The sequence below is a fragment of the Talpa occidentalis genome, unplaced genomic scaffold (genome assembly GCF_014898055.3).
Source record: "Talpa occidentalis isolate TD23 unplaced genomic scaffold, MPIMG_talOcc4v2.1, whole genome shotgun sequence".
Taxonomy (NCBI): Eukaryota; Metazoa; Chordata; class Mammalia; order Eulipotyphla; family Talpidae; genus Talpa; species Talpa occidentalis.
Genome location: NW_026555331.1, coordinates 17903269 through 17920868, shown reverse-complemented (window position 1 = coordinate 17920868; position 17600 = coordinate 17903269). Strand labels below are relative to the sequence as shown.

At 44.9% G+C, this 17600-nt stretch overlaps 1 protein-coding gene across 1 annotated transcript in view; it reads right to left on the bottom strand.

The window, feature by feature from the left end:
• SAMD12 (sterile alpha motif domain containing 12) overlaps positions 1–15032 on the bottom strand; it is a 193088-nt gene extending 178056 nt beyond the window's left edge. The window contains exon 1 of the mRNA XM_054692800.1: positions 14912–15032. Coding sequence (XP_054548775.1) covers positions 14912–14924 — 13 coding nt within the window. The 5' untranslated portion in view covers positions 14925–15032. The remainder of the gene's footprint in view (positions 1–14911) is intronic.
• Positions 15033–17600: the final 2568 nt, after the last annotated feature.

Below are 17600 nucleotides of genomic sequence, written 5' to 3'. Positions count from 1 at the left end.
TGTATTAAAAACTAGAATAAAAAACATCATGGCAATAATGAAATTAAAAGCAGTTCATGGGAAAAACCAATAAGCAGTAATAAAGGCTGATGTGTATAACTTAAGAAATGTGCTACAAGGTTTGAGTTCTCCAGTTAACTTGCCTCTACCCTCTCATCTTGCACAGAAATGGTGTTTTTTTAATGATTCTAATGGCAACAGAGACCATCAACAAATTATAGGAGCAGGACTGACAGAACGGGGTGATACTTCTAATACTTAGAGGTAATTGTTGCCATCTTGATTTCCCATCTTTTCTACACTGAGTGCTGCAGACAAGGAGAATCAGATTGCTCATTGTGCTTACACGCACTTAAAAATATATATATATAGGGCCTCCCTAGTGGTGCAGCGGTTGAGCGCTGGGTTTCTAGGCTGCCCGCGGCCTCTGTGGCGCCGGTTCGATCCCCGGCTGCTCCCCGGCCACCGGAGGAGGGTCCCACATGGCGCGCAGACCTCTCCTGCCGCCCGCTGCTCCCCTCAGCCGTGTACTTCGGTCCTTCTGCCTGCTCTGCTCCCCGCTCTGGCTCTGGTGAATTCTCTCACCCTCCCGCGCTTCTGACTGTACCCAGAACAAACAAACAAACAAACAAATAAATAAATACATGCCTCTTAAAAAAAAATTAAAAAAAAATTAAAAAAAAAATATATATATCAACATTTTATCAAGATCAAAACAACCATTAAGATTTGCTAGAAGGATTTATATACTCTGGGTGCAGCAAGTTACTTACATAAAGTCCAGAATCATTGTAACCTACTTGTTTAGCAACAAGAGTGGGCATCAGCATCATCTGAACTTGGGCTTGAATTCTTACTCCATCAATTACCAGTGGGTAACATTGGGGAAATTATTTAATCTCTGGACTGTAATTATTTTTTTCATGTAGAAAATGGAGTCACTGTTAATAACCATCTTATAGGGTTATGGTAAACAGGTAGGGTATCCAAGATAAAAACCGATATAGCTTTCATTTTCGACATAGTCATTGGCTGTCAATAACCAGTAAGAGACCAAGGAGCAACCCTAGCTGATAAATCATTGAGAATAGATAACATACTGCTAATGCTAACATATGCTATATGTTATGTTTAGTTTCTTTTGTGCTCTTAGGACTTTTTTCCTATGGTGAATATGAAGGATTTTCATACCCAGAAAAATGTTTTAAAATTTTACTTTAGGGCCTCCCCTGGTGGCGCAGCAGTTGAGCACTGGGCTGCGAAGCTGCCCGCAGCCTCTGCAGCATTGGTTTGATCCCTGGCCACCGGGCAAGGGTCCCACATGTGCGCAGACCTCTCCTGCTGCCCGCTGTTCCCCTCAGCAGTGTATTTCTTTGTCAGTCTGCCTGTTCTGTTCCTGGCTCTGGTGAATTCTCTCACCCTCCCGCACTTCTGACTGTACCCAGTGCTTGTATGGATGAATAAATAAATCTTTAAATTTTTTTTTTTTTACTTTAGTGTCACTGTTTAGAAGAGATAGTGATGGAGAATTTAAAAAAAAATACTGGGAGAGGGAAAAAAAAAGCAAATCTAGCTCTAGCCCTCATTATTTGAGTCAAGGATGAAGTGTCTCCTGAGAACTATGAGACCTCAGACCCCACCCTTGCTGCCTTAATCCATAATTTAAGAAAAATACTTGATCCTTTTTAGAACATTCCATTTTCAAACCCCTTCACAGTCGGCACTGTGCCATCCCTTCCTACTGTAGCAGCAATGCTAGGAGCCAGAATAAAGAGACTTGAGGTACCAAGTTCTAAAGTCAAGTCCTGCCACTAATGAGTTACATGACCTTGGGCAAGGAGTCCTTACATCCTTATTTATGAAATGGGAACAACAGCACCTGTTCCAGCATCCAACGATCAGCCATGACTCAGATAAGAAACTACTTTGGAAAGCAGAGAATGCTGTGTCAAATCAGGGGACAAAACTTCAGTGATAATGGCCTTGGGGTGAGGCTACCAAAGCCTCCAGCTATTGTGTTCCAATTAAGACCCCCAATTTATTATTTAAAAAAAAAAGACCCCCAGGCAGGCAAAGCAGGTCGGGGGTGGCAGGAGTTTCATGGGGTTGTATAGAGGCACATTGGCAAGCAATGAGTGAGCCTTGGCCAGGGCAAATGAATTCTCCCTTAACGAAAGTGAAAATCAAAATCAACAAAAAACTATGAACCAGAGACACTCTATGGGGGGTGGGGGGGCGGGGAGGGGAGGGATTGGGGTCAAAATAAGGGGGTTGCAATTGTATGGGGAATAGAAAAATAAAATTTATTAAAAAAAAATAAAACTAAAAAAAAAAGAATTAGGACCAGGGACAATGGCCTCAGAGCTCGGGAAACCTAACTCTCAAGGCCTTATGTCAGGAAGGGGTGAAGAGTTGGTAGGAAATGGAAACTATGTTGTTACCTTGGCAAAATCATGAAGGTGGCTGAGTTTATTTTCAGCACCCTTTTCACCTTTCCTTTCTGAAATTACCCCTACTTGTTTTCCTGAAACCCCAAACCCAAGCTATAGATCAGAGTGACCTTGTGGTACCTGCTGGCTGACTGTGTACCCAACCCCTGCCACAGAGGTGAGCACACACCACGAGCTAATCTCCCAAAACCACTCTTACTCTGCAAAGCACCCCCCCACCCCACTCCCAGATGCTAACATTTCAACATTAGACGTCCTCCCAATCCATCCCTGTCCTAACAGGAGTTATTACAAATCAAACTCATTCACAAGAAATTGTCAATAGATCATGCACATAGTTGAAGAAAATTCTGAAGATTATGTCTTAATTCAGTGTTCCCCTGAACATCCCAGCTGGAAAATTGGATGGGAATCTTTTGTTTTTATTGAATTCCAGCTCTAATTACTGCACCTCTCGAAGCCTCCTTTGCTATTTGTAAGTAGAGATGATAATGGTACCTACCTCACAGGGTCGATGTGAAGGTTAATGAGTTAGCATATGATAGGCAATTCAAACAAGCCCTATCACATAGTCCAGGTATAATACTATGTCTTTATTTTACTGTTCCAAAACTCTGCATCTACCCTAGCTACTGCCTATTCCTTTCAGAAAGAAGAATGCCTTCTCCAAAAGATAATACATCCAAATTCCTGATGGCTTTTGCTTTAATAGTTCTATCCTCTGTATTTTCAAAATTTCCTTTGCCACGGAGTCAATGGACCGACATAGCCTATAACCATTCAAATATTTTCTGGCTTAAAAAACAAAACAAACAAGAGAACTTGTTTCCCATCTAGCTAAGGCTCTGTCGAGCTTCTATCAACTTCTCATCACATATCCAGCTCCTTTATCCTTTATCTTTTGCCGTATTTCTGCCTTCCTTCTACTTCAAAATTTCTCCTTCTTTCTGCTTCTATACCTTTGAACCAAAAATGTACAGCTTTCTCATCACCAATTTAATCATTGATCTATTATGATATGGATTTTCCCTCCTATTTCATCAAAATAAATTTGACCACTGGCCGACACCATGGGGATGTCCCAGAACACACCTTGCTAGCTGCCTCTGGGCATCAGGCCACGCTCACACTCATTCTGAAGCGGTTGCCCTTCTGCTGCATCCGGTCTCCTTCAGCTTGTCCCTGACACACTGCACTCCCTGTTGTCATGTTCTTCTCACACAGGAGGTCTCCCTCCCTTGCCCACCTGTTCTTTTGCCACAGATGTGTACACAGAAGCGAAAGCTACGATGTGTGAACATGTGGGAAAAAAAGGTCTTCAAGGTGGGCAGAAGAGCAAAAATAAAAACAAGAAGGTACAAGGTAAGCTTACAGAACAGTTCCCTGGATATCAGGGAAGATTCCTAAGGGATAAGGGCAGGAAATCAGCCTGGAGCAGGAAGACAGTGACATTCTGGAAGTGTCTAGAATGCTAAGGAGTTTGAACTTGATTTTTTATCAGTGGAGAGTTCCTGAAAAATTTGGGGCAATTATGTATCTGCCATGTTCTATAAGTGAAAAATCAAACATCATTTTCTCTCCCTCTGAATATTTTTTCACGGCTGCTTCCCCAGTCCTTTCTTTTTTCCTGTTCTTGATTTACTTTAGCTTCCTTGTTTTTTCAGTCTCTCCAATAATGACCTAACTTCCCACACCACTTAATTTAAGCTTTACAAAACCCCAAAAATCAGGCCTCCCCTGGTGGTGCAGCAGTTGAGCGCTGGGCTATGAAGCTGCCTACAGCCTCTGCAATGCCTGTTTGATCCCCAGCCACCGACTAGGGTCCCACAAGGCGTGGCAGACCTCTCCTGCTGCGCCCACTGCTCCCCTGAGCAGTGTACTTCGGTCCTTCTGCCTGCTCTGCTCCCTGCTCTGGCTCTGGTGAATTCTCTCACCCTCCTGAACTTCTGACTGTACCCAGTGCTTGTATAAATAAATAAATCTTAAAAAAAAAAAAAACCCAAAAATCTACAATGACTTCTCATGGAAGTCCAGGGTGGTGGGGGGAGGGGAAAAGGGAAGAGAAAGGGGCTGCCATGGGCACAGTAGCTCCCCTGGGGGTCCCCAACCACACCTTGTCCACTGGGATACATTCAAGGCTGAGTCTTGAAACTCAGCCTTGTGTGGGGAAGGTTTAGGGCCTCAGATTCTTTTAAATCATCCAGGGCTGTTTACACTGCAGATGCACAGTGAATACTTATCCAAATAAAATATGAATTTACACCAATTTGTGCTGGGGACACATGTGAGTGAAGGCTGCATAGGAAAACAGCAAAAACAAAAACCCAAAGATCAGGACCTCCTTACAAAGAGAAACAATATTGCAGAGAGCTCTTATCAAGATAAAACACTTCATGAGAAATTTGATTCAAAATCCTGAATTTTCCCTATTGTAAGCCCAAACAAGCAATGTTTTGCTTTCATTGTGTTGTTTTTATTCAATGACCAATGTTTATGAAACCAGCTAGTTAACCAGAACCAAAATACCAAATTGGGACAAAACCAGAAAGTAGCCCAGTACAGAGAAAAAGCAGGGACTCTGCACTCTTTTCTGCTTCACAAAACTCCCCTTGGCAGGGAGGTCAATATCTTTCAGGGACAGGTACATTTTCCCCTGTTCCAGCTAAACTTACCTTCTGTAGTCTCAAATATGGTCTTCCCTTGCTTGCCTTCATGTTCTTGCCTAGTTTCCCCTAGAGGTAAGCCCCCCCTCTTCTAAGCTGCTTTCCTTATCTGTTTTTCCACAAAACAACTAAAAATCAATATCCAGAACATGATAAATTCTTGTGTTACTTCTTATAATAAAAGGGAATTCAGCTTTTCTTTGCATGCACAACCAGCAGTGTTTCTAAGCTATAGCCACTCCTGAAGTCTGCACTAAGCTGAAAACCAGGGGTGAATATTTGCCCCAGCTCTACTGCATGTGCTTATGTGATGCAATTTGGAGAGGCCACCTCTGGACAGCTGCTTCCTTCTAATCCCACCCAACTGCCTCCATAGTCCCCATTAATGCAATTTTTATTCTTACAAGGTCCTCTCTATCAACAGATGATTGATACAAGGTTAAAAACTCAGAACTCAGGTGTATATGTATGAGATACAGTAACTCTAGAAACAGGTAGTTTCTTATAAAGTTGAATCAGCTTGCTACATGACTCAAAAACCCCAACCCAGCTATTATGTAAAAGAAATGTATTTATGTTGCCACAAAAACCTGTTTGTATCCACTTAATCACCAAGAACTGTAAACAATCCAAATGTACTTCAATTGATGAATGAATAAACTGCAATATATCCACTCAAAGGCATGGTACTGAGCAATTAAACAGACTCACCTTATTGATACAAGCCCCGACACAGAGGAATCTCAAATGCATTACACTAAGATACCAGGCTGAAGTTGCAATACTGTATATGATATCACTATGTGACTTCCGCAAAAGGCAAAAAAGGTAGGGAAAGGACTCAGAGCAGTGGTTGTCAGGGGGGACCAGAAAAGGGCACAAAGAAATTTGGGCTGGCGGGGAGGCATTAAAATTGGTTTATATTTTGATTGTGGTGGTGGTTACAAGCCTGGTTACATAGTATATGCTCGGCAAAACTCAAAGAACTACAAAAGGAAAGCATTACTACATGCAACACATATCTAAATAACTCCAATTTAAAAGTTTCTTAAATATTAATGCAAGAAAGAAGGAGGGAGGGAGGACAAAGACCTGAAATAGGGACTCAAGTTTCAAAATTGATAGTAAGTTTGTTTGAATATTTTATCTTGTAAAGAGAAACTGAGTTTCTCTCCTATTTAACCATATTTAATTATAACTGTAAATATTTTAATTCTTAGAAAAAAAATCCCCTTTTATCAGCAGGACAAACCATTTTTCATTTTATGCTTGGCTTTTCATGGCCCATTCATAAAGGAGATCATTTTTTCCTAAAATATTGCAAAGCATCACTTTTCAAATTACATTACTATTAAGTCCTAATACTTTGCTGGCTGTGTAGGCATTTCCTTGGTGTCTTAGGTGAATTTTTTCTTTAATGGTTATCTGGCCTAGAGGATGCAGTGAAAAAGGAACTCTCCTACATTGCTGGTGGGAGTGCAAACTGGTCCAACCACTGTGGCAAGCTGTCTGGAGGTTCCTCAGTCTACTAAAAATGGAGCTACCATATGACCCGGCAATTCCCAAAGGGATCTACCCAAAGGACACAAAAACAGTGATTCAAAAGAGCACCTGTACCCCTATGTTTATTGCAGCAGTATTTACAATAGGTAAAACCTGGAAATAACCCAAATGCCCAAAAACAGATGACTGGATCAAGAAGATGTGGTATACATACACAGTGGAATATTATTCAGCAATCAAAAAAGATCAACTCATGCCATTCACAGCAACGTGGATGGAGCTAGAAGGAATTATGCTCAGTGAAATAAGCCAGAAGGAAAAAGAAAAATATTGGATGGTTTTACTTATAACAGGAATATAGGAGAACCCAATAAGACATCAGTGTAAAAAAAAAAATAACAGTACAAACCACAACAAAGCATAAACAGACAATTATAAACCAGAGACATCCTGCAGGGCAGGAGGAGGGTGAGAGATCAGAGGGAGGGAGGGAGCAGCACAGGGGACTGAGGTGATGGTGCACAGGTGCCTTGGGGAAGGAGATTCTATGGGGACTCAATCTGAGGGGGTGAGGGAAGCAAATATTGTCTAAAAAATGTAAAAAATGATAAATGTTAAAAATAAAATTTTTTTAATTAAAAAAAATGATTATGTGGCCTAACTAAGCCACATAACTGGGTCACAATGGTATGATTCCATCCATTTTCTAATGTTACTTTCAGAGTCCATAAAGATTCTGAAGATTCTGAAATTTCTTTGCAATAAATTTATTTTACATACCTATTGTATACCTGGGTGATTATCAGATGACTAAATCCTACAAGATTGCTGGTGCTAAGTGGCAACTAAATTTTGGGTAGGGAGGAAATTATTTAGGTGATGAGTCTTCAATGAATGTTATAACTTTTACTTTCCTCCTTTGACTCACAACTGCAGGGAATTGAATAATGACTAAATTGAGTAATACATCAGAGTAAAGACACCTTATATTTTACCAATGTTGTTAATCTTATCCTAACTCTGAGAACTGTTATTTCTCCACTGCACCCACTATTATATGTACACATATCACTATATCACCATGAGGCCATAACAATGGTTGAGATGCTTGCTTTTTTTTTTTAAGTTATTTATTTATTTATACAAGAACCACGGTACAGGCCAGATCCACAGCAGGGTGAGAGGATTCACCAGAGACAGAGCAGGGAACAGAGCAGGCAGACTGGCGAAATACACTGCTGAGGGGAGCAGCGGGCAAGACAGTACAGGTCTGCAGCGACATGTGGGACCCTCGCCCGCTGGTCGGGATTGAACCAGTGCTGTAGAGACTGAGGACAGCTTCACAGAGTGGTGCTCAACTGCCTGCACCATCAGGGGAGGCCCTGAGATGCTTTCTTAAACATGGCAGGAAGACAAGGACAGACAGACAGCACCCCCACCCCCCATCATCTAGTCTAACATTTAGTGAATGTTTATTGAGTCATTACCAAAATGGGTCCTAAGGGCTTTACTCATGCAAATTAACCCTCTCAATATGCTTAGGAGGTCATTACCATTAATACTCCCAGTGGACACATGCACAGAGGGGCCTCAGGGTCTGTTGTGTGCACTGCCCAGTCCTACACAGCACTGCTGGATTCACACCCACTCTGGCCGCAGTGCTTGCACAGTTATCAACAGCCCTGAGCGCTGTGGCCTCCACAGTGAGACCTGAGCAGACCTGAGCCCATTCTGTGACCCAGGTCTCCAGGTTATCAGTCGCAGCTCTGTTGTTCATACCTCATAGCCATTCTACGAATACCTGTTAAAACACTTGAAGACCTGGGACTGGCTAGACAGGACAGCACCCAGCACCTCCTTGTGGCAAGGGCAGCCAAGGAGCAAAGGGACTGACCTTGCCAGCCATCTCCTCCCAGCCCTGGTGCCCTTGGAAAAGGCTGCTGAAGGCACTGAGGTGGCAGCCCTGTCACCCGACAGCTGCCGCCTCTTCATGCTCCTCTCGGGGAGGCAAGCTGTACCAGCAGCTTCTTGCACCCACACTTTAAAAAACCACACTAAATATAGCCAAGTTAGCTCTCATGCACCAGCTCAGAGCTAGTAGTGCTGCTACATTCCACTTTAGAAACTGGGGAGGGATCTGCTTGGTTTACAGGACAGCAACTCTCCTTGCTTGCTGCTGTGGTTTCCAAAGGACCATATGTGAGATCCAGCTGGGCTGTGGGGAGTGCTAAGGTTTGGCCAAGCAGATAATACAGCCCTTAGGAAAAGGAACTTAGCAGACATGGCTGAGGAGCAGCCTCGTTCCCTTTCTGACCCATAAAGGGCAAAGCAACCACACAACCAGGACTTGGGGGGAAGGCGGGTATCCATCAGGTAGCACATATTCAACATACCTCACTCTGTTTTAGGCCTTTCCTCCACTCTGCACCATCAATATCCTACTCCAAATCTCATCAAATGCCATTCCCTGGTTAGGCTAGCCCCACCCCGTGCCAACAACTAAGTACCCTGCAGTTCTCGGGCCTCCCACGTTAAGTCCCCTGTACTTTTATTTAGCACTTGTGTCATTTGCTCTAATCTGTTTCTCTCTTTCAAGGTGGAGGCAAGGGGCAGAGTGGGTTAAGAACTCTTCTGTACCAGGCTCTCCATCAAATTAAGTAGAGCTCTTACACATGGGAAGCACTCTGCTGCTTATCAATAGAAGTAGCAAAACCTGCCTAAATGCCAGAGAGTTCGTCATTTGCCTTCCACTAGCTGAATGCACAGCATTGGACACTCACTTCTGGAGTTCAGGCACAGTCCTCAGCTTCCTGGCTGCCCCTCCTGTGACATGTCACCACGGCACCTGCTGTGATTCAGCATTACAGAACACAGTTACACTGGCAGGGGCTTTGCATGGTCTTTCCATATTAATACCAGCCCATTTCCTTTGGCAAAAGAGCATGGCAAAACAGCAGAGAAAAAAAAGGTGGGTCAAAAGGAATTAGTAAGGGCTGGGCCAGGCAAGGCAACAGCAGGGTTAGACTGAAGCCCTGTGTGAGCTGGCTGAGGACTTGCAGTCGAGACAGGAGTGGCAGGAACAGCAAGTTTAGGAGGGTTTGAGGCCCACTTCTCTCTCACAGTCACTGGACAGGAATTTTCAGGATGGGCTGCTATTTGCCACTCTCAGGTCCAGAAATATAAGAGTGATTAGTAGAAGGAGCTGGTACAGGAAAGGCAGATCTCATGGATTAGAGAACAAAATAAGTATCAGGGAGAAAAAGGGCCCTTGATGATAAATGACAGGGAAGAGGATCAAGGGCAGCTTAGTGAGCAATCACACCATGGTGCTGCTCAGGTAGGCACCTGTCAGGGAAACCTGTTCACAGTCCCGCAGCCTTCACAATACTCTACTGATGACACAGTGGGAAGTTTCCCTTCAGGATCACAGGGAGTGACTATGGAAACCAGCAGTCCCTGTAACCCTACCCATTCATTTCTTCACCTTCTCATTCACTCATTCATTTGTTCAGCAAGCTCATGCAAGGTCTACCACGGGCCAGGCCTAAGAGACAGTGCCCACCCTCAGAGGTCCACCAAACACAGGCGCACATGCATTCTCAACAGGAGATATGGTCAGAAAAAGGGCAGTGGGCGTGCACCAAGAGTGCCATCTTCCACCCTGCTTCTTACCTCCTATGAGCAGACCCATGATGTAGGGTAAGTAAAGTATCAGGCTTTTCTGCCCTCCCGCCATCAGGATTGATGATGGATCCCTGCGGTCCTGAATGCATGCCTGATGGCGGGCACCTGGAGTAGGGTGAGGGCATGCGTAGGTGGGTACACCTGTGCTGAGAGACTGGGCTTATAAGGGCGGCATCACGAGGACGCCAGCAGAATAAACGGGACAGCAGGGAGCAGAGAAGCAGGGGTCACCAGAGAACACCAGAGAGCCCAGAAAGACTGAAGACTTGCTGGGGGCTGGGAGGCCTGTCAGCCTCCTGACCCCCCAGCACCCCGGCCTGCTGTGTACCTAGTAAAATCCCAATAAAAGCCTGAAAAGCCACCAAGGGCTCCAGGACTCGCCTTCACCCGTCTGCTCAAATCATAGAGATCCTGCCCTGTCCCTTCCCACCATTACACATGAGAATGGCACGTGTGCTCTCTCCCCACCGTCTCACTTCAGAGAGGATGACAGCCAGTGACACGCCAGTCTGTGAACAGGAGGACAGCACAGCTGGCTCAGGTCTCTCTCCCTCAGGGCGCCACCCACCCAGATTCTCTGCTCCCTGGTGACAGGCAGGCACTGCAATGAGGGCCAAGGTCACCGCTGGGGAGCGGCTCCGGCAACTCCGCGTCACCATCCAACCCACAGTCAGACAAAATAATCCAAGTTACTTCATAACAAAAAGGACACTTTACTCTCACACTGTGCCTTTCTGTGACCCAGTTCTGAAGTCTAGCAGAGTGCAGAAGCATCATGGACTGGGCCCCCAAAGCGCAGTTTTCCTAGAACTGCTTCTCTTTGCTACAAGCATTCTGACTATTGCATTTTCCCTTTTCTCAGTCACTATTATTATTACTGAGTCCCAAAATATTTGGTGAGGGGCACTTTTCTACTCGTTCACAGGAAAAAGCCAAAAACCTGAGCACTGAATGACTTATCAGAGGGCATATGAGAAGCCACTTTGCTCACTTAGGGTGGAAACTTCAGAGTCCCCAACAGAGGACATTCAGAGTACACATCCTTCCATTTGAAATCTTTTTCTTGGAGGGGTGGGAGAATGGGTGCTGAATTTTGGAAATCATTTTCCTGCCATGTAAAAGGGGCTATTCTACTAGATCTGGAATAAAAACACGATGTATAATGATCATCCAATCCATTTGTCTTGTACAACTCTGAGAATGGAAAAGAGCAATTGGTACAAAGAATAGAAAATTCATCTTTTGCTCTGAGACATCATACTTCACTTAAGAAACAATTACAGCAATCCCCCTAAATGCCAGGGACCCTTCTTGGAATACAGAGACCTGGGGAAACTGTTTCTCTCACCCTCTGTAATGCTGCACCCTGTTTCCAGTGGGAAGCCACACCTCAATAGGCAACTCTACACACTCTCTCCCTGCAGGATGGATTCACATAGTTTCTGCTTGCTACCTCCTCGCGACACGGTCTTGTCCTCTAACTATTGGGAGTTGTTTATTACAACACACTTTAACAACAACAAAAAGACAATGGATGGCAATATAATCCCAATCTGAGTGCAGACCATAAAGGCGGCCCTTTGTTCTATGTTGGAAAGCACACTTCTCAGCTGCTCAGCAGCCCATGAATGCAGAGCATCGGTCATCACTAGGTTAGGGAATATAAATAGGATGTTGCGATTAGATTAGGGAAGAAAACATAACCTGGAGTAGCCAAAAAAGAAACAAAAGGCACTTCTTTTTCACCTTCAACTCAGGGCTAAAGGTTCAGCAGAATGAATGAGCTCCTACTTGCTCTTACCTCTTTTACAAGTTCAAGCTAATTTAAGGAAACAGGTTGCACATCGTAAAAACTTCCTAATGTGTTACTAACTAGACTATTGGCATAAAAAAGTGAGCATTCAGGGTATAGAACACATGCCAGTCAAGCTCTTTTAAGGAAAAGGATGGAAGGGGTACAAGTGATAATACCGGGGACCATCCATTGTCTTTTTTTAAAAAGTGTGCCCATTTTATTTCCAGATATGAAAAAAAGTTCAGACATGAAGTAATGTGTATTCTATTTCTTATTCCAGTTTCTCCACAAAGAGTGTAAATCCTCTGAACCAGTGTTTCTCAACGGGCCTGGGGAGCGCGGCTCATGACCTGGTCTTAGACAGGGATGGCCACGCACTGAGAAGCATTCAGCATCACTGCACAAAGTGCCAACAGCAGTCCCAGTAGCAGCAGTTCCTACATATTCCAAGCATGTCTGAAGAGGACAATGTTCTTCCCAGATGAGGATCACTGCTCTAGAAGATTCTTTGACCATCAGGACAAAAGGCTTTGAAGAGAGGGGTACTGCCCTTAAACATCTCCCTCACCTTCAAATCTCTCAAAAGTCCCTTCTTTGATGGCATTTGGACTCCCTATACATCATTATGGAATCAGTTGCAAAATCTCCTTGAATTTGTTTCCTACATATTCCACGAGAATTTGTTAAATACCTTTCGTGAGCCAGGTACTGTGCTATTGACTGGAATATAAAGTCGAAGAGGGCATGGTCCCAACCCCCAGAGTTACAGCCCTATGGTCTAGTGAGAGATTCATTGTGCTAAGTGTTAGGGTAACTGTCAGCACAGGTGCCAGGGCTGCTAAGCGCAGAAGGCACTTCCCATGGACAATGGGAGAGCACTGGGAAGGCAGAATTTGAAAAGGGAGGAGGATGTAGGGCAAATTCCCAAGGAGGTGAAGTTTTCCTTCAGCTTTGAAATAAGAACTGAGACTGGAAGGATCCAGTCCAGGATCAAAAAACTGCCTTTGCAAAGACAGACAGGAATCTTATTTGCATGATTCCTGAGTTATACAACTTCCCTCATTTTTCAAGTTGAGACACTATGATGCAACTCAGGAACTCTTGTTTGCTACACACTTTAACCAAACAAGTCACTAAAAAAGCCCTTGTTTTTGTAAGGTCTGACTTAGCTGGTATAACAGCCCGTCAGACAAGGAATATGACTATAGTTCTTACAGGGAGCAGGAAATTGTGTATCACAGCACACTGTAGACTGATATCCCAGGGGGAGTTTCCCTCAGTTGGTGACTCAGAAGATGAAGGGATGATAACCAATGTCACTGAAGGGGGAGTAGAAGGTGTACTAGGTCGCATACCTTTGGCCTCAAGCTCAGAATGACCCTTATCTTTTTTTTTTAATTTGAACTCTCACTAACGATGAACTATCTCAGCACAAAAAGTCAGATTCTCACACTATTATTACATTTGCATATAAAACTTTAAATTCTGTGGCTACTTGTTCTTTCAAGGCTATCTGCAGATTTCACATAGATATGACATTAAAAATATAATAAACATAATAAGGAAAGAAACTAGAAGTGGCCAGTTGGGAATCCCTGAATCTGAGATAGTCCAAAGGCAGTAATAGTTTGCTGAGTTCATGGGTGCTGAGAATAGGAGTCGGGTTGTTGCTACTTCAGGTTAAGTAATTATAAAGAAAGCAAGAGTCAGATTAATTCAGTTTCTCTCTCCTGGGGTGGAAAGGGAAGCAAGCAAGCTCCTGGAGTTCCTTCTTGCTTCTAGCCTACAAGGAATAGCTCATTTCCCCTTGGCAAGAAGCCTGAGGCAGTGGGGAGGCATGCCCTCTTTTTCCTATCCCAGTGCCCCTCTGACTTGAGCCATACTCAGGAGCCATAATTTTGTATATGGACATAAACCCACGACCAAATTTCATTTCATTTCATCACTCAGGCAGTTTGACCACTAACTGGCTATCACAAATACGCCTGGTCCACATACCCACCCTCTCCCTCTCTCACCACCCCCACCCCAAATGCCCTCAGTGAGAAAGCCTGTGCTCCCAGGTAAGGGAAGGAAAACTAGGGAATCCCTCACAAGCCACCAGTTCCTGCTTTCTTCCAGGAAGTTTAAAGGAAGCAGGGTTTTAGGGTCAAAACTGCAAAACCAAAGGCCAAAATTATAGCAGGCGAGAGGAAGCTGGTCTTCAAAGGAAAGGATTCTCCCAAATCGAAGAGGCGGTTGTCCTTTCTTCCCTGGCTGAGTCCATTTTGTTTCTGCAAACTTTGCAAACCCCAGGAGGGTTGTATAAACAGAGGCAGGTGTACGGGAACCTCCAGCCCTCTGGGTACACCAGCCGCGCGCTCCTCCAGGGGCCCTTGACCCAATCGCAGTCCAAGCGCCCCCATGACGCACCTGTCCAGGGTCCTCGCTCACGTGTAGGGGGCAAAGCAAGCACCCCCAGCCTTCTGGCACCCAGCCCATGCTGGTGGGAGGAGGCAGCGAAAGGGGCACCCCTGGGCTGTGACCTCAGGCCGGTCTCCCCGGCTTTCCCCCCATTTCCAGCACCTCGTTTCGCATTGGGGACACTGTGCCTCCAAGTCTTAAGTCCAGGCCGCCCACTTGTCTTTTCAAGGCAAGTGAATAAAGCGCCTAGTGATCATCCGCGGCTCAGGTGTGTGCCAAGAGGTGGAGGCGCAAAGGGCCCGCTCGCCACCACCCCTTTCCTCTCCTCCCCACGTTGCCCGAGCTTCCTCAGGGATGTGTGTATTGGGGTGCGCGGATTTAGAGGGAGCTTAAAATGCCCAAGCGTCCCTTACCTTCCACAGCCATTCTCTCAGAGCTTCCCTAACGCATGCATAATTTTCTTGGCCGAGGTACTCCTCCAGCCCCGCGCTCCCCCCTCCTTGCGCTTTCGCCTTAATAGTCTGCGCTCATCTGCTCCAGGACCAACCTGCCGCGTTCACGCAAAGCCAGCCAGCCGGCTCCCAGCTCGGCGCAGGGCGGCCTGGGAAATGTAGTTCTCGCCCTTCGCTCCAACAAGGGAGCGAGCTCCCTGGCTCCGCGGGGCGCGCCCAGTCCTGATGGTCAGACAGCTTCCCCGGCTTCAGCTGTCCCAGGTGGCACCATCTCTCCCGGGGGTGTCTCTTGAGCAGTCCGGAGCCCCCCGGAAGACGGCGGGGACTACATTTCCCGAGATGCCGTGCGCCGGGTTGCCTTTGGCGCTAGGAGTGTACTCGTGATTGAGACCTTGCCGGTCTATTAGAAGTGGGTAAGCACCTGGTGGGGGTGTCATGGGAGGCGGGAGGCTTTTCGGTTTGGGCTGTGACCTTTTGGGCTTGTCCACTGGCTTCCTGAGCCGCCTATTTAGTGAGGGGAGCAGAGCCACCAGACCTCTTTGGGGCTCTGCCTGGCCAGAGAGCCGCTGCGCAGGGTGCGGTGGAAACTTGTTTCTTTGCGCCCTGGGATGTGTGGTGGTTGGTTATCCTGCCAGGGGATACTGCTCAGTCTTCTGATCCTCTAGGGTGGTTCTGGTGCCTGGGCACAGAGCATAGGGGTAGAGGTGGAGGTAGCTTAGAAATCTCAAGCATTCATCTTCCCCAAGGGGCTATTAGGAGCAATATCTAGGGACTTGGATTCCTCCACCCGGGCACATCAGGTGCTGGAAGCTTGTCTGGCTTGCAAAGAAGGAGACTTGGAGCGTGCCTGGCCCGGGAGGCCTGTGGTGAGTGCGATAGGACCTAGTAATGAGCAATACCCAAGAGTTGGTGTTCTTTCAGCTTCTAGACCTGTGTCCTAATTTCACCTACCCTGCGTGCTCTAAGCAGAAAGAGAGAGAGCAATAGAATTCCAGAGCTGATAAATATTGATAAACACTAAGTTCAGAAACTTATTCCCCACCCCCCACCCCGAAATGTGAAAATACCTTGTAGTTATGTATTATGGCTGGTAGAAGAAAGGCAATAAATGGCCTTTGGAACAATTCTGGCTCAGAACAGGATATAGACTTTTAAAAGCCTTGAACTCTGAAATGTATAATGATGCCACTTCTGCCCATCCCCCGTTTGTATTTTTTTTTAAGCACCACTCTGTAAAACAACTCTAAGGAAATGCAGAGACTTGATTCTTCCCCATCACAATGACTACGATTTTCTATGTCCTACATTTTATTTCTTAAAAAATGATTTTGAGTGTATATGTGTACACTTGCTTTTCTGGTCACTATGTGCCTAGTCCTTCCATTATTATGAATGTTTTTGGGTACTTTTAAAAAATACCTGTGTGTAACCACTAAATGAGTCCATAGAATTATGGGCAAATAAAACCCAATGCTTCTTTCCTTAGTACAGTAGAGGGAGAGCTGCTCATTTGACCTGGGTAGAATATTTCTGACCTTGGGCCTCCCTGGTGGCGCAGCAGGTAGAGGGCAGAGCTGTGAAGCTGTCCACAGCCTCTGCAGCGCGATTCCATCCCAGGCAGGCCAGGGAGAAACCCACATGGCAAGACAGACCTCTCCTGCCTCGCCTGCTTGGGTCTGTCTGCCAGTTCTGCTCCCCACTCTGTCTGTGGTGAATTCTCTCACCCTCCTGTGCCTCTGACTGTACCTCGGTTCTTGTATAAATAAATAAATCTTAAAAAAAAAAAATATTTCCAACCTAGTATGCCACCAAGCATACTAAACTCTGGGTCTGAAAGCCAGGTACTTTCCTGCTCCATCAAGTATATAAAATCAAGTGTTAAGTCCTTAGATGAATGAATGTTCAAGAAAACCACAGGACAGGAAATATCAACTGTTCTCAGCATTCACTGTTCATCAGCCTTTTATAGACATACATTCCTAAGCCCCACCTTAGACTCACAGAATCAGGATTTCTGAGGCTTGAGTTGAGGCAAAAACATTTTAAAAGCTCACGGGTGATTTGAACTACAGCAAAGGTGAAACCATTGGTCTATTTTCAAACTTCTAAAGATCTGGGTGATATTTAAAATGTAAAAGTCAGTGAAACCCATTTTTAATTTGAAAGCTTTTTTTTAGCTCAAATCTTTAAGATCTTTCCTAACTGATGTGCATTCCAGTTTGATTTTCATTTTTAGTATAGATGTAAGGCGTGAAGGAAATAGTAGTTTAAACCAAGTGAAAAAGTCAGTATTTCTCTTTTTAAAATTTTATATAGAGAGCAGTTTCATGTATTTTGACCTAACACAGGAAAAATGACAGCAGTTAAACAGAGATTTTCAGTTCTGACTGATTGTTAGAATGATCTCGGAAGCTCTGGAAAAAAAAAAAAAAAGTTGCTGCTGATAGCCAAAATAAAAAGGAAGAAAATACCAAATCTTGGGAAGATTGTGTAGTAGTATGGACTCACATTTACTGCAGGTGTTGTACAAATTGATACCACCACTTTGGAAAACTATTTACCATATTAAACTGAATATAGGCTTATTCTGTGACCAGGAGACTTACTAGGTATATATCAGAGAGCCATACACATCTTCTTCAAAAGAAAT